The sequence below is a fragment of the Lipotes vexillifer genome, unplaced genomic scaffold (assembly GCF_000442215.2).
Source record: "Lipotes vexillifer unplaced genomic scaffold, Lipotes_vexillifer_v1.1 scaffold422, whole genome shotgun sequence".
Classification (NCBI taxonomy): Eukaryota; Metazoa; Chordata; class Mammalia; order Artiodactyla; family Lipotidae; genus Lipotes; species Lipotes vexillifer.
Window position 1 is genome coordinate 2,053,466 of NW_006779087.1, and position 21,119 is coordinate 2,074,584.

General features: G+C 40.4%; 1 protein-coding gene and 1 pseudogene across 1 annotated transcript in view; both read left to right on the plus strand.

Moving 5' to 3' along the window:
• Positions 1-7,950: 7,950 nt before the first annotated feature.
• The window catches only part of TMPRSS12 (transmembrane serine protease 12), a 38,428-nt gene continuing 25,259 nt past the window's right edge, over positions 7,951-21,119 (plus strand). The window contains exons 1-2 of the mRNA XM_007452356.1: positions 7,951-8,158; positions 8,852-9,047. Of these exons, the coding sequence (XP_007452418.1) occupies positions 7,951-8,158; positions 8,852-9,047 (404 nt within the window). The remainder of the gene's footprint in view (positions 8,159-8,851; positions 9,048-21,119) is intronic.
• Positions 12,453-12,961, plus strand: LOC103079937 (39S ribosomal protein L47, mitochondrial pseudogene; annotated as a pseudogene).

A 21,119-nucleotide genomic window follows, 5' to 3' on the forward strand; every position in this document is an offset into this window, starting at 1 on the left:
GGGATTGAACCCAGGCCCTGGCAGTGAAAGCGCCAAGTCCTAACCATGGACTGCCAGGGAATTCTCACCACTGCTTTTCAACATCATACGGTTAAGTCCTAATGCAATAAGATAAGAAAAGGAAATTAAAGGTATACAGATTGGGAAGGAAGAAATAAAATCGTCTTTGTTCACAGATGATATGTTAATCTATTATAAAATCCACAAGATTTGACAAAGAAACTCCTGGGACTAATAAGTGATTACAGCAGGTTGCAGGATACAAGGTTAATATACAAAAGTCAATTTCTTTTGAATATACCAGCAATGAACAACTGGAATTTGAAATTAAAGTACAATACTATTTACATTAGCACCCCCCAAAATGAAATACTTAGGTATAAATCTAACAAAATATGTATAAGATCTATATGAGGAAAATTACAAAACTGATCAAAGAAATCAAACAAGAACTAAATAAGTGGACAGGTATCCCATGTTAATGGATAGAAAGACAACATTGCCAGGATGGCAGTTCTTCCCAACTTGTTCTGCAGATTCAATACAAGCCCAAATCAAAATCCCAGCAAGTTATTCTGTGGATATCAACAAACTGCTTCTAAAGGTTATACACAGTGAAAGAAGACTCAGAATAGACAACACAATATTGAAGGAGAAGAACAAAGCTGGAGAGCTGACAGTACCTGACTTCAAGACATACCATAGTGGGACTTCCCTGGTGGTCCAGTGGTTAAGACACCACACTTCCACTGCAGGGGCCACAGGTTCGACCCCTGGTCAGGGAACTATGATCCCACATGCCGAGTGGCCAAAAAAAAAAAAAAAAAAAAGTTAAGAAAAAAGACATAACAGAGCTACAGCAATCAAGACAGGGTGATATTCGCAAAAGAACAGACAAATAGATCAATGGAACAGTACAGAGAGCCCAGAAATAGACCCACATAGATACAGTCAACTGATCTTCAACAAAGGAGCAAAGGCAATACAATGGAGCAAAGACTATTTTAAATAAGTGGTGCTGGAACAACTGGACATCCACATTAAAAAAAAAAAAAAGAATCTAGACACAGACTTTATATCCTCCACAAAAATTAACTCAAAATGGACCACAGACCTAAATGTAAAACACAAAAGTATAAAACTCTTAGAAGATAACATAGGAGAAACTTTAAATATCCTTGGGTTTGTCAATAACTCCAAAAGTATGATCCATAAAAGAATTGATAAATTGGACTTCATTAAAACTAAACGTTTCTGCTCTGTGAAAGACAAAGAAAAAGGCAAGCCACAGACTGGGAGATAATATTTGCAAAAGACATATCTAATAGAGGACTGTTATCCAAAAACTACAAAGAGCTCTTAAAACTCAACAATAAGAACCTGATTAAAAGATGGGCCAGGGCTTCCCTGGTGGCGCAGTGGTTGGGGGTCCACCTGCCGATGCAGGGGACGCGGGTTCGTGCCCCAGTCTGGGAGGATCCCACATGCCACGGAGCGGCTGGGCCCGTGAGCCATGGCCGCTTAGCCTGCGCGTCCGGAGCCTGTGCTCCGCGATGGGGGAGGCCGAAAAAAAAAAAAAAAAAAAAGGATGGGCCAAAGACCTTAACGTCTGACATTCTCATCAATAAGATATATAGATGGCAAATAAACATGTGAAAAGATGATCGTGTCATCAGGGAGATGCAAATTAAAACAATGAGATACCACTAATACACCCATTAGAACAGCCAAAATCCAAAACATTTGTTAACACCAAATGCTCATGAACAACAGGAACTCTCAGTCATTGCTAATGGGAATGCAAAAACGGTGCAGACACTTTGGCAATTTCTTACAAAACTAAACATTTTTTTTTTTTTTTTTTTTTTTTTTTTTTTTGCGGTACAGGGGTCTCTCACTGTTGTGGCCTCTCCCGTTGTGGAGCACAGGCTCCGGACGCACAGGCTCAGTGGCCATGGCTCACGGGCCCAGCCACTCTGCGGCATGTGGGATCTTCCCGGACCGGGGCATGAACCCACGTCCCCTGCATCGGCAGGCGGACTCTCAACCACTGCGCCACCAGAGAAGCCCTAAACATACTCTTATCATATGATCCAGCAATTGCACTGTTTGGTATTTGCCAAAGGAGCTGAAAACTTATGTTTACCCAAAAACCTGCACACAGATGTTTACAGCAAATTTATTCATAACTGCCAAAACTTGGAAGCAACCAAGATGTCCTTCGATAGGTGAATGGATAAACTGTGGTATATCCAGATAATGGAATATTATTGATCACAAAAAAGAAATGAGCTCTTAAGCCATGAAAAGACATGGAGGGGGACTTCCCTGGTGGTCCAGTGGTAAAGAATCCTCCTTCCAATGCAGGGTTCAATCCCTGGTCAGGGAACTAAGATTCCACATGCTGGCCTTTCCCTGGTGGTGCAGTGGTTGAGAGTCTGCCTGCCGATGCAGGGGACACGGGTTCGTGTCCCGGTCCAGGAAGATCCCACATGCCACAGAGCGGCTGGGCCCGTGAGCCATGGCCACTGAGCCTGCGCGTCCAGAGCCTGTGCTCCACAACTGGAGAGGCCACAACAGTGAGAGAACCGTGTACCGCAAAAAAATAATAATAATAATAATAAAAAATAAGATCCCACATGCTGCGGGGCAACTAAGCCCGCACACCACAACTACTGAGCTCACGTGCCTCAACAAGAGAGCCCACGTGCTGCAAACTACAGAGCCCAGGCACTCTGGAACCTGCACGCCACAACTAGAGAAAATAACCCACGCCACAACTAGAGAGAAGCCTGAGCGCCACAACAAAGACCCCGTGTGCTGCAACTAAGACCCGACACAGCCAAGAAAATAAATATTAAAACAAGAAAAGACATGAATGAATGTTAAATGCATATTACTAAGTAAAAGAAACCAATCTGAAAAGGCTACATACTGTAGGTATGTATTATACGGTATTCTGAAAAAGGCAAGACTATGGAAACAGTAAAAGATGAGTGGCTGCATTAATGAAATGCATAAGACAAAGATAAACACATAAAAGACCTAAGTAGGTAATATATGAAAAGATATTCAAATACTCAAACTCATTTAAAGTCAGGAACATGCAGATTGAAACCATGAGTTCTCAATTCATACCAACAAGATTGGTAAAAAATTAAAAAGCATCGATGATAATATAAATAATGGGAACGTTTACGTGCTGCTAGTTGGACAGTATGTTGGTATAATATTTCAGAAAACTATTTGGCATTATTCAGAGAAGGTGATGGTGTATATTCTGTAAGAGTCAGCAGTCCTAACCTGGTATATAGTCCAGAGAAACTCATGCTCACATCCATAACAGTACCGGTTGTAAGAGCAAAACTCTGGAAACAGTTCAAATGTTCATTAGTAATAGATTCCAATGTAGATAAATACATCATGGCATATTCACACCATGCATATGGTAAAAATAAATGAATTACAGTTATAAATAACCACATGAATGAATGCTGAGCATGCAATACTGAATGAAACAAAACTAGCTGCAAAAGAAAATGAATTGCATGATTCAATTGATATAAAGTTTAAAAACATGCAAAACTAAACATGCTGTCCAATATGGTAACCACTAGCTACAGGGCTAACATGACTGAGGAACTAAATTTTAATTTAATTTAAATTTAAACTTAAATTGTCACCTGTCACTAGTGACCACCATACTGTACAGTCAAGTTTATAAAGAGAATCAATGGAATACTAAGTACAAAATTCAGAATATTGGTTTTTTCTAAGGGAAGGGGAAAGGGACAGAATCAGGGACAGGTACACGTGGGATTTCCAAAGTAACAATAATGTTCTTTTTCTTAAATAGGTATCCTTATATTGTTTTTATTCTTTAAACTGTACATAAACTGTACTATAAACATTCCTTCAAAAGGATTAAATATTTAACAAAACAAAAATAGTGAATGAGGTTGTGGGTACACAGAAGTTTATTTTGTTGTTATTATTTAAAGTCTACATAATAAAATATTTTTATTAAAAAGATTTCTAGCACTAACTCAAGTGGAGCAAGGGACAACCAAGAAGAATAAAATCTCCCCTAACTCCAGACCCAATCAACCCTACCATCCTACATCCCCCCGACACCCTACCCCAGGCCCCAGGCTCAGCACTAATGCCCTCATCCTCCTTCAAAGATAGGAGAAACGAGATGCATTATCTACTGCTATGTAACAAATTATTCCAAAACTTAGCAGCTTAAAACAACAAAATTTTGTTATCTCACAATTTCTGTGGGTCCAGAATTTTGAGTGTGGCTTGGGGGATGTCTCTGGCTTCAGGCCTCTCATGAGGTTGCATTTAGGATCTTAGCCAGAACTGTGGTCTCATATGAAGGTTTGACCTGGGAAAGATCTGCTTCCTAGCTCACTCATGTGGTGTGGTTTGCTTCTTCGTAGGCCGTTAGATTGACTATGACTGTAAGCTACTCCATAGGGCCATAGGGCAGCTCATAATACGGCAGCCAACTTCCCTCGGAGCAAGAGAGCTAGAGAAAATGTTCAAGACAAGTCACAATCTTTTTATAATCTAGTCTTGGAAGGGATAGCCCATCCCCTCTGCCACCATCTGTTTGCTACAAGCATGTCACTAAATCTAGCCAACTTAAGAGTTGCCAACTTAGGGGAGGGGGCTAACAAAGGGTATGAATACCAGAAGACAAGGCTAATTAAAGGCCATCTTGGTGGCTGCCTACCACACCAGAGAATATCTGTCTGCTGACTGGAGTGATCCCACAAAGCGAGGAAGTGGCAATGCAGGAGAGAAGAGTGAAGAGCTAGAGAAGGCAGAGGAAATCCAGGCCTAGGACCTTTGCATGTACTGGTCCACTGCATTTTTCATTGCTCTTTAATGACTCGGCTGCATGCACCTGTTTTTGATCAGGATATGGAAAAGAAATCTGTTGAATGTCTGTTATCTGCCACAGCAAGAACAGTCATCTTGCCCTGCTTACAATGCCATACCCAATCTGATCACATCCCTCCCCCAAAGAAACACACCCCAACTGTGTTTCCCCCCTTTCAAGTATCATCTTTCACTAAACTATTTGGGGAACAGTGAATTTGTTTCCTGTTCTGCCCCTGGGTTAGGTCAGTTCATGCTGCAACTTGTCTATCCAATACCACCTGCTTCCCTCCCACTGATTTCAGCTCAGCCCAGGAGCTTCTGTTCTCTTTCCACTTGTTACCACCTGTAAGGCTCAACTAATAGGCTCCTTTGATTTAATGCAGCCAACCATGACAAACTAGGAGGATGATATGAGAACAGCACTGTCCTTTTGCTGACCCCTACTTTCATTCCTCACCATGTGACCAGCCTCCCAGACTACCACAAGCCCACACTGTGCACTTGTTACTGAAGGAGTAAGGTTAACTGAGGAAACCTTTAGCACAGCTCAAGATAGCAATGATAAAACAATTTAAAACCAAACATTACACTTCATTGTTCTTAAAAACCATGTGTCGGGGTTCCCTGGTGGCGCAGTGGTTGAGAATCCACCTGCCGATGCAGGGGACACGGGTTCATGCCCCGGTCCGGGAGGATCCCACATGCAGCGGAGCGGCTGGGCCCGTGAGCCATGGCCGCTGGGCCTGCGCGTCCGGAGCCTGTGCTCCGCAGCGGGAGAGGCCACGGCAGTGAGAGGCCCGTGTAACGCAAAAACAAACAAACAAAACAACAAAAACAACAAAAAGAACCATGGGACAACCCACCACAGTGAAACTCTCACAGATATCTTTTTGGCTCGGGCCTGGGCTTCTGCCATGTTGTTGGGCGGCCTGCTTCTTTCCTCTCTCTCCTCCTTTGCACACTGAAAAATTTCTCTTCATTATGCTGAGCATACTTATACCCCTAAGTACAAAGCAGGGTCCAAGCCCACTACTGCATATCCAAAACCATAGTAAATGGTTCTGCTAAAGGGAAGAAGGGTCATACACAATCCTGGACTCCAGAAAGAATCAAATCAAATACAAAACCAGGAAGAAGCCTTTAACTTAGTTTTTTCTCTTATATACCCTGATCAAAAATTTTAAGGCATGGTTTCTCTCTTCAGTCTCTGAAAGATAACAGAAAATAGTAAAAAAAAAAAAAAAAAAAAAAAAACAACTAAAATTATACACACACATTGTATTATTATTACTATGGTGGTTAATTTTATGTGTCAACTTGATAGGGCTAAGGGATGCCCAGATCACTGGTAAAATATTATTTCTGGGTGTGTCTGTGAGGGTGTTTCTGAAGGAGATTACCATTTGAACTAGTAGGCTGAGTAAAGAAGATCTGCCGTCACCAACGTTGGATGGGTATCATTCACTCCAATCCACTGAGGGCCCAAACAGAACAAAAAGGTGCACGAAGGGCAATTTCTCCTTCTTTCTTCTTGAGTTGGGACATCCATCTTTCCTGCCCTCCCACATCAGAGCTCCTGGTTCTCCGGGCTTTCGTTTGGGACTGAATTATACAACTGGTTTTCCAGCTTGCAGATGGCATATCATGAGACTTCTCAGCCTCCATAATTGTGTGAGCCAATTCCCATAAATAATCTCCTCTTATATATCTCTATATATCCTATTGGTTCTGTTTCTCTGGAGAAACACACATAAATACATATCCATACCTTTGCTTAGTCTGTCTTCACTACATCTCCTCCCGCTTCTTGATCTTCCCCCTCTACCTAGGTCCAGCTCACATTCCCCTCCTGCAGGGAGCCTTCCCAGACTGCCACAGCCCACACCAATCCCATGTGTCTGAATTCATATTAGGCTTGGGTGTCATGTTTTCTTCTTTGTTCTCCAAGTGAATTACCCCTGATTTTCTCTTCTAGCCAAGTTATAAAGTTCTCTGGGTCAGAGGGCCAGGTCTTAACACACCTCCCATGATATGATACTTATTTTGGTGTATGGTACGTAGTATGAGGTTAATACCTACTTGTTCAGTGGATCGATTAACTGGAGCCACTTACCTGTGCTCTTTTCCCACAGTGTTTGTAATGTCAAGGGGCATCTTGGGGGTTCTGATGGTGCAAGGAATAATGTACCTCTCAGACTGGGGACTGGTGTGTGTGTGTGTGTGTATGTGTGTGTGTGTGTGTGTTTGGGGTGGGGGTGGGTGCAGTGACCCTTAGTCAGGCTTTGTCCTCAACTTCCAGGCAGGTTCTTAAATTCTGGGGTGGGGGTGTTGCGCTTGGAGGCATGAATCCACGCCCCCTGTAGTGGAAGCGTTGAGTCTTAACCACTGGACCACCAGGGATGTCCCTGCAGGTCCTTACATTTGATTTAATCAGCTCACCCTGAGGCGACCAGCCGAAGGTAAACTACTACAGAACAATTAATGATGAGATCGATGTGCATTACAGAAACTGGGCTCCCGCAATGCCCACATTGTCTCAAATCCCAACCTCTACACTTGCTTTGCCTTCTGCTTTACGGCTCCCTTCCCCAGCTTACCCACTTCAGTTTAGGTGCTCTTACTTCAGGAAGCCTTCCTGGCCTTGAAGTCTGAGCCGCTCCAGAGGTTCCAGCAGCTCCCCTCTCACCACAACAGTCCTACTGTACCATCTAAGTGTGTAGATCTGACTCAGGAAGGTCTCGCCAGTTAGCGAATCGCCAGATCCTGGCTGAGGGCGAGACATTTCATTGGTCGTGTAAGTGGAACACCGGCTGAGGCCTTGACTCATCCGGGCACTTCCGCAGCCTCACAGGCCTCAGCCCCCATCAAAATCCCTCGCCTACTTTGCTTGCGTGACGTCGCCCCCCCACCCCGCCCCCTGCACCTAACCAGCCGCACAGCTCCCGTGTCTCCCACCTCGCCCACCTCCTCTGCCAGGCTGCTCGCGGGGTGGGGGTAGGGGGCAGGGGGAGCGGGCAGGAAATGCCTGCCGCCATCTTGCCCACCAGGAGTTCCGACATGGGGCTGGGGCTCCTGAGAGCAGCGCTGTTGTTTCTGGGGGGCGCTCTCATATGCTCAGAACACTACCCACTCTCTGAAAGGAGTGGGCACGGCTCCTCGCGGGAACAGGCTGGAGGTCGGAGGTGGCCTGAAGCCATGAGTGGGAGGCCCCGGGCGCAGGAGGAGCACCAGGCCCCGGAAGAGGAAGGGTTGAACGCAAAGGGCAGTATCTGTTCGTTCTTCTCTTTGGACAGTCATCCTTGCCTTTTCCCCACTTAAGTAGTATTTGAATTTGGGGCCCTCCTTTTCTGTTTTTCCAACTGCCTTTAACTAAAAATTTACGGATCCAAGTAGTCCGATTTTAATGACTGTAGTAGTAGTACTAGTAGCAAAAATGCCACATACACTTCTGCGTCTGTATCTGCGCCTCAGAACATTCTGGGCTTTGTCATTCCCATTTTACAGACTAATAATTCATTGGAATTCAAAGATGAAAGGGCTGTTAGGTGACTTTTTCATACTACAGTTAAGAAGAATTAACCCAACAAGTTAAATGGCAAGTATTAGAACTTGTAGCTCTTGGTTGACCAGTCCCAGGCTCTTTTAGTGGCCGTTTCACACGGGGAAAAATGTGATACCTGGCCAGAGAAACTTGACTCATTGTTATACTTCTCAGGAGAAGAGTTTTAAAATTGAACTGTGCTGATTTCATGTCTTTCAGTTTGTAAGTAAGCAATTAAGGCATGTTTGTCTTAGCTCTCTAAGATCTTTTTTCAAAATATGGGCATGGCTTAGGTAGCCAGCTTGCTTTATGAGTTTTTTAAATAGGAATTTCAAATATTATTTAACGTGTTAAGATTATAAAGTAATACATATAATAATATGTTCAGTCCAAATAATATATCATTTTCATTTTTAGATTGTGGAACAGCACCACTTGCAAATATGATCAAGGGGTCTCGGATTGTAGGGGGCACAGAAGCTCAAATTGGTGCATGGCCATGGCTAGTTAGCCTACAGATTCAATCTGGCAGATATCTTGCTCATGTATGTGCGGGAAGCTTAGTGAAAAATAGATGGGTCCTCACGGCTGCCCACTGCACTAAGGACAATAGGTATGTATTCAGAACAGAACTCTTATTTTATTCTCTTGGGGGATATTTTGAAGTGGCAGAGGACCATTTGACTTCAGCCATGTTCAGTTAAGCGATATGTTTCCAAGTAGCCATAATGCCTTATACTGAATAGTACCCTGAATATTTGCTGAAATAAATCCTTTAAGTCAGAGGTCAACAAACGTTTTCTGTAAAGACAGTAAATATTTTAGGCTTTGCAGGCCGTACTCAACTCTGTCACAGTAGAACCAAAGTGGTCATAGATGATACATCATTGAATGAGTCTGCTGTGATCCAGTAAAACTATTTATGAACACTGAAATTTGAACAAAATCCTATTTTGTCATTTTGGGTTTTCCCCAACCATTTAAAAATGTAAAAAACATTCTTTGTTTATGGGCTATATAAAAATAGGAGACAGGCCAGATTTGGCCTGTGGGTTGTAGTTTGTTGGACCTTGCTTTAAATAATAAATAGCATTTCTTTTAGCTTTAAAAATTATTGTATTGTAATCATGTATTTGTCTTTCTCACCATTAGATCATGGTGAGACAAGTCCATGAAGACAAGGACTACATGTTTTATTTTGTATTTCTGGTACTAATACAGGAGTTGGCCTACTTTATAGGAGACATAATAAATATTTATTGAGTCTATGGATGATGTCAGTCTTGGAGAAATAGATTTACCACAGTTGTAATAGAACTTTATGACCTTCCTAACATTTAAAATGAAGCTCTAAGATAAATACTGTGGAAAACCGTGGTACCTGTCATACAGTCTCTCTTTAGTCTCATAATTTTTATGAGCTATCTCGGAGAAGAATGAAAAGTCTCTAAGAAAAACTAACAACAACTTTAAAATTCAACTGAGGGTAACTGGCCTGATGGCGTTCATAAGGTTTTAATCTTTTAATCTGTTCACCACATTTAAAAAACATGCATTTCAGTTCCATAAATTGGCCTCTTGAGGAACAGAGATCAGAAAAATGGGAAGCTATTAAGGTATAAATCCAAGGGTATAGAAAAAGATGTAGAAAAACGCTTCAGAGTTAGAAATCAATTCTGGTCTTTCAGGTGTGGGTGTTTTACAACTCTTTTCTAAAATGCTGTCTTTAAAAACTGCTTTTCAACAGCTTTCAAACCTTAAACCAAGGAAGGAAAAGCCTGCTTGGTATGGGAAGATTCTTGGAAAAGCTCTTCTCACCTATTAAGTCCTGATATTGTGCCTTTGCTAGTCTGTTCCTTTGACACGTGGGGAGAACAATGCATTTGGAGAGGGTCGACCTGTATTCTAGTCCTCCTCTGACACTTTGTGGTGCAGTGACTTTAAGTAAGATTCCAGAACCTACTAGATATACCACCTTGGTCAAATAATATAGCTTTGATATACTGTCATAAAATCTTAGAGTTCAAAGAGGTATTTTAAAGGTGTGGTTCAATTCTCTGTCCTGTATATGAATCCTTCTTAACATACTGGAGTAAAGGGTTCTCTAGTCTGAAATAATTATTGCTTTAATGCATTGAGTCAGGCATTTTTTCAGACACAATTTCCACTACTCTTCACAACCACTCTTTACTGTAGGGAGACCCTGACTGGAAAGCAGTGAAATCAGGGATCAAATCCAGGTGTGTCATAATGAAAATCCAGACACATAACCACAACTATATCATTTGGCTCTCTACTTGAAACACCTCGTGATGATGAACTGCTACCTCGGAAAGAATTTCATTTAAATTTTGTGCAGCTTTATTTCTTAGAAAGCCTTTCCTTATGTTGAACTAAGTGTCTTGATTTTCATTTTGCCTTCTGAAGCCATATATATTAAACCTCATTACTCTTCCAAGCATTTGAAGATAACATTAATATTCCACTTAACAGTTCTCAAGGCTAAATCTTATTGATATTTTTACCCCTTTACTCAACAAACATTTACTAAATGTATATTACATACTAGGGACTGGGCTAGGTGCTGAGGAAGTCGATATTACTGAGGCATAGTCTGTATTTTTCAGGAGTACCTCCTGTCTCAGAAGACTCTGCCACTTCTATTCCTGTTCCCCCTCATTTCCTAGACCTTGCACCATCAGTTATCCCTTACTCCTTCTTATAACATGAAAGACCCGCTTTGAGATTAGGTACTGTTTAAGAATGTTACATGTAACTCTGTATTTTAAAAAAGCCGGACTTCCCTGGTGGCGCAGTGGTTGAGAGTCCGCCTGCCGATGCAGGGGATGCGGGTTCATGCCCCGGTCTGGGAAGATCCCACATGCCGCGGAGCGGCTAGGCCCGTGAGCCATGGCCGCTGAGCCTGCGCGTCCAGAGCCTGTGCTCCGCAACGGGAGAGGCCACAACAGTGAGAGGCCCGCGTACCGCAAAAAAATAAATTAATTTTAAAAATTAAAAAAAAAAAAAAGCCCTCCCAGTAGCCCTCTGAGATAGCTGTTATCTCCATTTCACACCTGAGGAGTCAGAGATCAGAGATATTTGGTAATTTTCCCAAGATCACATTGCTGTAAAGTGGCAACCTATTGATTTAAACCTAGTCTCAAATCTATAGCTGTTTCATTACACCTCATTGTCTCTTTAATATTTTTCAGTGTTTTCCTCTTGCTTCTTCCCTACAGCCTTCAAACATGTTTAGGTCACCTCATCGTTATTTAGCAAACAAACAAACCCTACCTGTTTCTATTCTTCCTCTCACTACTAGACTCCTTGAAAGAAAGACTCCCTTTTGCTTCACCTGCATTGACTCATAAAATCCCAATTGCAGTCTGATTTTTGTAGCCAGAACACACTATTAAACACCCACCTCTATGCCAAATCCAATGACCTCTACTCAATCCCCATCCTATTTCATCTGTATAACATTTGGCAAAGTTGACTGCTGTTCTCTCTCTTTTTTTTTTTTTTTGGCCATGCCGCATGGCTTGTGGGATCTTAGTTCACCAACCAGGGATTGAACCCGGGCCCTCAGCAGTGAAAGCTCAGATTCCTAGCCACTGGACTGCCAGGGAATTCCCTCCTATCTCTTTTCTTGATTTTTAAGATGCCACTATTCACTCCCTTAAAAAAATTTTTTTCCTTATTCCTTGAGTCTTTGTCTTCTTTTAAGTGACAGTATTTTCAAGAGTTCCACCTTCTATCCTCTTGCCTTATCATCTGTACTCTTCCCTAGAGATGTCTCATCTACTTCTGTTTTAGGAGTCATCATGTCCTGGCAACTCCCAAGTCTCTCCAGCTGAGTCGTATTTCCAGCTCCCTACTATAGGTATATATTGGAGTCACATTCCCAACAAGTCCAAACATGAACTTTTAAACTCTTTCCTCTAGAGAAGAGTCTCCGCAGCCCTGAAGGCTTTCAGGTCGTTAATAAGTCCTCAGGCCCCTGCTAGCACAGGGAGCTTCATGGACCTGTCAGCAATTAGGGAACAAAAGTAATGAAGATTTATATAAACTTTGGTATGTTCTCCTGAAAGAAACATGCTCCTAACTCTAGAGCAGGAGGCTAAGCGGCAGAGATTGCCAATGCCAAGTCTGAAGCGGTCAGAAAAGGTGGTAGATTCCATGGATGCATTAGATAAAGTTGTCCAGGAAAGGGAAGATGCCCTCAGACTTCTTCAGACTGGTCAAGAAAAAGCTAGACCTGGTTCTTGAAGAAGAGACATCTTCGGAAGAATCATCTGGCACAAGTTCAAGCAGTGGCCTATACCTTGGTACCTAAATCAAAGAAACAATAGAAAACGATTCTTTGCAGTGCCCTACATGGAACGTTTTGTCATATTGAGAATTGAGAAACAAGCCTGCATCAAAGCAAGGAAGACAAGTTTAGCAAGCAAGAAAGAAAAGTTTCTTCAGGAAAAGTTTCCACATCTTTCTGAAGCCCAGAAATCAAGTCTTAGATATCTAAGATAACTGAACTCTTAATTTACCATTTTGTTTTTCTTGGATTACAATCTGTATACAAAAGTGAATACATACTAAGTGGTTTATAAATAACTTGTGTTTTTAGTCAAATGACTGTCAACTGGGACTACCCTGGTGGCGTAGAGGTTAAGAATCTGCCTGCCAATGCAGGGGACACAGGTTCGAGCCCTGGTCCAGGAAGATCCCACATGCCGCAGAGCAACTAAGCCCATGTGCCACAACTACTGATCCTGTGCTCTAGAGCCTGCGAGCCACAACTACTGAGCCCGCTTACTAGAGCCTGTGCTCCATTGAGAAGCCATCGCAATGAGAAGCCCACATGTCGCAACAAAGAGTAGCCCCTGCTCGCTGCAACTAGAGAAAGCCTGCGCGCAAAACGAAGACCCAACACAGGCAAAAATAATTAATTAATTAATTAATTTTAAAAAATGACTATCAACTGTTCTAAGTGTTATTATGGCATGCTAAATCTGGAAGTGGTCAAAATCAGGTATAAAGTTTAGAATAAATTCCCATCTTATTAAAAAAAAAAACTTCCCTCTAATTCTATCCCTTCTCTATTTTCTCAGATAACAGCCTCACCAACAGTCCCATTGCTGACTCTCTCTGTGCAGTATCTCTTAAATTTGCTTCTTTTTGTCCCCCAATACTCCCCACTGATGAGAAGTAGATTCAGAATATCAGTCTCCATATCCCTAGTTCATTACTTACACTATTACTATGGTAACTATCTGAATGAGTGTGAAGTGGTATCTCATTGTGGTTTTGTTGTTGTTTTAATTAATTAATTTATTTATTTTTGGCTCCGTTGGGTCTTCACTGCTGCGTGCAGGCTTTCTCTAGTTGCGGCGAGTGGGGGCTACTCTTCGTTGCAGTTCATGGGCTTCTCGTTGCGGTGGCTTCTCTCGCTGCGAAGCATGCGCTCTAGGCGCTCCAGCTCAGTAGTTGTGGCTCACGGGCTCTACAGCACAGGCTCAGTAGTTGTGGCGCATGGTCTTAGGTGCTCCACAGCATGTGGGATCTTCCTGGACCAGGGCTTGAACCCATAGTCCCCTGCATTGGCAGGTGGATTCTTAACCACTGTGCCACCAGGGAAGTCCCTCATTGTGGTTTTGAGTCACATTTCCCTAATGATTAGTGATGTTGAGCATCTTTCCATGGGATTTCTGGCCATTTGTATTTCTTCTTTTTTTTTAAGGTTTATTTTATTTTATTTTTGGCCACACCATGTGGCATGCAGGATCTTAGCTCCTGGACCAGGGGTCAAACCCGTGCCCGCTGCAGTGGAAGCACGGATTCTTAACCACTGGACCAACAGGGCAGTCCTGTATTTCTTCTGTGGAGAAACGTCTATTCAAGTCCTTTGCCCATTTTTGAACTCGGCTGTCTGGATTTTTTGTGGATGTTGAGCTGTAGGAGTGCTTTATATATCCTAGATATTAATCCCTTGTCAAATATATGATATACAAATATTTTCTCCAATTCTGTGGGTTGTCTTTTCACTCTCTTGAAAGTGTCCTTTGATGCACAAGTTTTTAATTTTGATCAAGTCCAATTTATCTATTTTTTTCTTTTGTTGCCTGTGCTTTTGGTGTCATATCCAAGAATTACTGCCAAATCCAATATCATGAAGCTTTTCTTCTGTGATTTCTTCTAAGAGTTTTATAGCTTTATTCTTATATTTTGGTCTTTGATCTATTTTGAGTTAACTTTTGCATATGGTGTAAGGGTCCAATTTCATTCTTTTGTATGTAGATATCCAATTCTCCCAGCACCATTTGTTGAAAAGCCTTTCCTTTCTCCATTGAATTATCTTGGCACTCTTGTTGAAAATCAATTGGCCACATATGCAAGGATGTATTTCTGGGCTCTCTATTCTTTTCCATTGGTATATATGTCTGCCCTTATGCTAGTACCACACTGTTTCAGTTATTGTAGCTTTTCAGTAAGTTTTGAAATCAGGAAGTATGGTCCTCCAACTTTATTCTTCTTTTTCAAGATTAGTTTGGCTATTTGGGGTCTTTTGATATTCCATATGAATCTTAGAATGGGTTTTTTATTTCTGCAAAAGCATCACTGGGATTTTTATAGGTATTTCATTGAATCTATAGATCATTCTGGGTAGTACTATCATTTTAACAATATTAAGTCTTCCAATACATGAACAAGGGATGTCTTTCCATTTATTTGTCTAATTTCTTTCAGCAATGTTTTGTACTTTTCAGTGTATATAACCTGTTTTTTAATCTTACGGTCTGAATATAAATTGAAATAGGTAAGTAATATAAGTTGATTTAGCCATTCTATGTCTTTTGATTGGAGAATTTAATCTGTTTACATTTAAAGTAATTATTGCTAGGTAAGGACTTACTATCACCATTTATTAATTGTTTTCTGGTTGTTTTGTAGATCCACTGTTCCCTGTTTCTCAGCCTGCTGTCTTTTTTGTGTTTTGATGTCTTTTGGTATCAGTATGCTTTGATTTCTTTATCAAGTCTTTTTGTGTAAGGTTTCTTTATCAAGTCTTTTTGTGTAAGGTTTTTACCTTGAGGTTATCAAGAAGCTTACATGAACTATCTTAAAATTATAACATGCTATTTTAAGCTGTTAGCAACTTAACTTCAATAGAATTCCTAAACTTCACACTTTTGCTTCTCCTCCACCTCACATTTTAGGTTATTGCTGTTATGATTTACATATTTTTTATATTGTATAACTAATAGATTAGTGTTGTTATAGTTATTTTTACTATATTAATTTTTCTTACTTTTAAAGTTGTAAGTAAATTATGCACCACTATTACCAAATTACAGAATCTAAGTTTGGCTATATATTTACCATTACCAGTGAGTTTTGCACTACCTTTTAATGTCTTTATGATGTTAATTAGTGTCCTTTTACTTTCAGTCAAAGAACTTCCTTTAGCATTTCTTGTAAGGCTAGTCTAGCAGTAATGAACTCTGTCAGCTTTTGTTTGTTTAGGAAAGTCTTTGTCCAACAATATGCTGCCTACAAGGGACTCACTTTAGCTTTAAAGGCACACATAGACTGAGAGTGAAGGGATGGAAAAAGACATTCTAACAAATGGTAACGCCAAAAAAGCAGGAGTAGTTGTACTTATATTAGACAAAATAGACTTTAAATGTAAATGGTAAAAAGAAACAGAAAAAGGTCACCACACAATGATAAAGGGGTCAATCCATCAAGAAAATATAACAATTGTAAATATTTATGCATCCAACATTGGAGCACCTAGATATATAAAGCAAAAACTAACAGAGTTAAAGGGAGAAATAAACAGCAATTCGATAATAGTTGGGGACTTTAATATCCCACTCTCAACAATGGACAAATCATCCAGATAGAGAATCAGTAAGGAAATAGCAGATTTAAATAACACTGTAGATCAAGATGGACTTAACAGACATACGCAGAACATTCCAACCAACAGCAGCAGATTATTTCTCAAGTGCACATAGAACATTTTCAAGGACAGACCATATGTTAGGCCACAAAACAAGTCTTAGCAACTTCAAGAAGACTGAAACCATACCAAGGATCTTCTCTGACCACAATGGCATGAAAGTGGAAATCAATAAAAGAGGAAAACTGGAAAATTCATGACTACATGGAAATTAAACAACACTCTCTCCTAAAAAAAAAAAACCAGTGGATCAAAGAAGAAATTAAAAAGTGTCTTGAGACAAAAATGGAAACACAACTTATGCAGCAAAAGCAGTTTTAAGATGGAAGTTCAGAGCAATAAATGCATACATTAAGAAGCAAGACAGGGCTTCCCTGGTGGCGCAGTGGTTGAGAGTCTGCCTGCCGATGCAGGGGACGCGGGTTCATGCCCTGGTCCGGGAAGATCCCGCATGCCGCAAAGCGGCTGGGCCTGTGAGCCATGGCCGCTGAGCCTGCACATCCGGAGCCTGTGTTCTGCAACAGGGTAGGCCACAACAGTGAGAGGCCCGCGTACCGCAAAAAAAAAAAAGAAAAAAAGAAGCAAGACCATCCCAAATAAACAACCTACCTCTACACCTTAAAGAACTAGAAAAAGATGACCCTAAAATTAGAAGGAAGGAAATAATAAAGATCAGAGCAGTAATAAATTAAATAGATAACAAAAAAACAATATAAAAGATTAACCAGGGACTTCCCTGGTGGTACAGTGGTTGAGAATCCACCTGCGAATGCAGGGGACATGGGCTCGATCCCTGGTCTGGGAAGATTCCACATGCCACGAGCAACTAAGCCTGTGCACCACAACTACTGAGCCCACACACCCTAGAGCCTGTGCACTGCAACTACTGAGCCCATACGCCACAACTACTGAAGCCTGCGTGCTCTAGGGCCTGCATGCTGTAACTACTGAGCCCACGTGCTGCAACTACTGAAGTCCGTGTGCCTACAACCCATGCTCCACAACAAGAGAAGCCACTGCAATGAGAAGCCTGTGCACTTCAACGAAGAGTAGCCCCCGCTCGCCACAACTAGAGAAAGCCCACACGCAGCAACGAAGACCCAATGCAGCCAAAAATAAATCAAATATTAATAAAAATTAACCAAAATAACAGTTCATTCTTTGAAAAGATAGACATAACTGACAAACCCTTAGCTAGCTTTACCAAGGAAAAAAAGAGGGAGGACCCAAATCAACAAACTTATAAATGAAAAAGGAGACATTACAACTTATACCACAGAAACACAAAGGGTCGTAAGAGGCTACTATAAACAAATAGATGCCAACAAACTGGATAACCTAGAAGTAATGAAAAAAATCTTAGAAACATACAACTTACCAAGACTGAATCAGAAGGAAAGAGAAAATCTAAATATATCAATTACTAGTAAGGAGATTGAGTCAGTAATCAAAACTTTCCCAAAGAAGAAAACCCCAGGACCAGATGGCTTCATTGGTGAGTTTTATCAAATGTTTAAAGAAGAATTAACACCAATCCTTCTCAAACTCTTCCAAAAAACTGAAGATGAAGGAACCTCCCAAAACTCATTTTACAAGGTCCAGCATTACCAATACCAAAGACAGATAAGGACACTACTAGAAAAGAAAACTACAGAACAATATCCTTGATGAATATATATGCAGCATTCTCAACAAAACACTAGCAAACCAAACTCAGCAGCACATTAAAAGGATGCATTGTTCACCATGATCAAGTGGGATTTATCCCTGGGATGCAATGATAGTTCAACATGTGCAAATCAATCAATGTGATACATTACATTAATAGAATGAAAGAAAAGAATCATATGATCATCTCAATAGCCACAGAAAAAGCATTTGACAAAATTCAACATCCATTCATGATAAAATACTTAGGAAATTAGGCATAGAAGGAACATATCTCAACATAAGGAAGACCATACATGACAAGCCTACAGCTAACATTATACTCAATGATGAAAGGTTGCAAGCTTTTCCTCTAAGATCAGGAATAAGACAAGGCCGCCCACTCTCACACTCCCATTCAACATAGTACTGGAAGTCCTAGCTAGAGCAATAAGGTAAGTAAAAGAGGGACTTCTCTGGTGGTCCAGTGGGTATGACTCCACACTCCCAATGCAGGGGGCCTGGGTTCGATCCCTGGTCAGGGGACTAGATCCCACAGGTATGCCGCAACTAAGAGCCCACATGTCATAACTAAAGATCCCACATGCCACAACTAAGACCTGGCACAGCCAAAATAAATAAATAAATAAATATTTTTTTTAAAAATAAGGCAAGTAGGGCTTCCCTGGTGGCGCAGTGGTTGAGAGTCTGCCTGCTTATGCAGGGGACACGGGTTCGTGCCCCAGTCCAGGAAGATCCCACATGCCGTGGAGCGGCTGGGCCCGTGAGCCGTGGCCGCTGAGCCTGCGTGTCTGGAGCCTGTGCTCTGCAATGGGAGAGGCCACAACAGTGAGAGGCCTGTGTACCGCAAAAAAAAAAAAAAAAAAAGGCAAGTAAAAGAAATAAAATGTATGAGAACTCGAAAAGAAGTAAAATTGTTTCTATTTGCAAGTGACATGATTTTATATATAGAAAATCCCAAGACACAACCAAAAAACCATTAGAACTAATCAAAGAATTCAGTTGCAGTGTACAAAATTAGCACACAAAAATCAATAGCATTTCTATACACTAACAATGAATTCTCTGAAAAAGAAATAAAAGAATTTATTACATTTACAACAGCATCAAAAACAATAAAATACTTAGGAATAAAGAAGACACTAGCAAATGGAAAGGTATGTTCACGGATTGGAAGAATTAATATTGTTCAACTGTCAATACTACGAAAAGCCATTTATAGGTTCAATGCAATCCCTATCAAGATTCCAATGGCACTTTTTGCAGAAATAGACAAAACACCCCTAAAAATTATGTGAAATCAAAAAAGACCCTGAATAGCCAAAGAAATCCTGAATCCAAAGAACAAAAAAACCAGAGGCATCGCACTTCCTGATTTCAAGATATACTATAAAGCTATAGTAATTAGAACAGTATGGTACTGGCATAAAAACAGACAGACCATGGAACAGAATTAAGAGCCCAGAAAAAAACCCCAAGCACATACAGTCAACTAATAATTGACAAGACAGCCAAGCACACTCAGTGGAGAAAAGAAAGTCTCTTCAATAAATGGTGCTGGGAAAATTGGATATTCACATGCAAAAGAATGAAACTTGACTCCTATCTTGCACCATTAACAAAAATTAACTCAAAATGGATTAACGACTTAAATATAGGACCTGAAACCATGAAACTCCTAGAAGAAAACACAGGAAAAAACCTCCTTGACATAGGCCTTGGTAATGATTTTTTGGAAATCACACCTAAAGCACAAGCAACAAAATAAAAAATAAACAAGTGGGACTACATCAAACTAAAAAAACCACACAGAAAAAGAAAATATGAACAAAGTGAAAAGATAACCTATGGGAAAAATATTTGCACATCATCTATTTGATAAGGCATTAATATCCAAAATATATAAAGAACTCATACAACTCAATAGCAAAAAAATAAATAACCCAATTTTAAAAATGGGTAAAGGATGTGAATTGACATTTTTCCAAAGAAGATATATGAATGGCCAACAGGTACGTGAAAAGATGCTCAACTCACTAGTCATTAGGGAAATGCAAATTAAAACTGCAATGAAATAGCGCCTCACAATGGCCATCATCAAGGGGAGGATGTGGAGGAAAGGGAACACTTGTGCACCGCTGATGGGAGTGTGTAAATTGGTATATCCACTATGGAAAACAGTATGGAGGTTCCTCAAAAACTTAAAAATAGTACTATCACATGATCCAGCAATTCTACTTCTGGGAATATATCCAAAAGAAATGAAAACACTAACTTGAAAAGATATCTGCACCCCATTTCATAGCAGCATTATTTACAACAGCTAAGACATGGAAATAATCTAAGTGTCCATAGATAGATGAATGGATAAAGAAGACATGGTGTGTGTGTGTGTGTGTGTGTGTGTGTGTGTGTGTAATTCAGCCATAAATAATGAGGAAATCCTACCATTTGTGACATTGAGGATGGACCGTGAAGGCATCATGCTAAGTGAAATAAGTCAGACAAAAAAAAGACAAATAAATACTGCAGGATCTCAGTTATAAGTAGAATCAAATAAAAATAAACAAAAATTCCCCACCAAATTCAGAGAAAGAGATGAGATTTGTGGTTGGTTACCAGAGGCAGGATGTGGGGGGAGGGGATATTGGAGGAAGGTGGTCAAATGGTACAAACACTTCCCTTATAAGATAAATAAGGACTAGGAATGTAATGTACAACATGATGACTATAGTTAACACTGCCGTATGATATAGGAAAATTGTTAAGAGAGTAGATCCTAAGAGTTCTCATCACCAGCAGAAATTTTTTCTTTCCTTTTTATTGTATCTATATGAGATAATGGATGTTAACTAAACCTATTGTGGTAATTGCTTTACAATATACGTAAATCAAACCAACATACAGTACACGTTAAACTTATACAGTGATGTATGTCAATTATTTCTCAATAAAACGGGAAAAAATTTTAATTCAAGAAAGATAAATTGTATACATTTGGAAAGAAACATCATTATTTAATTTTCTTTTTTTTTTTTTTTTTTTTTTTTTTTC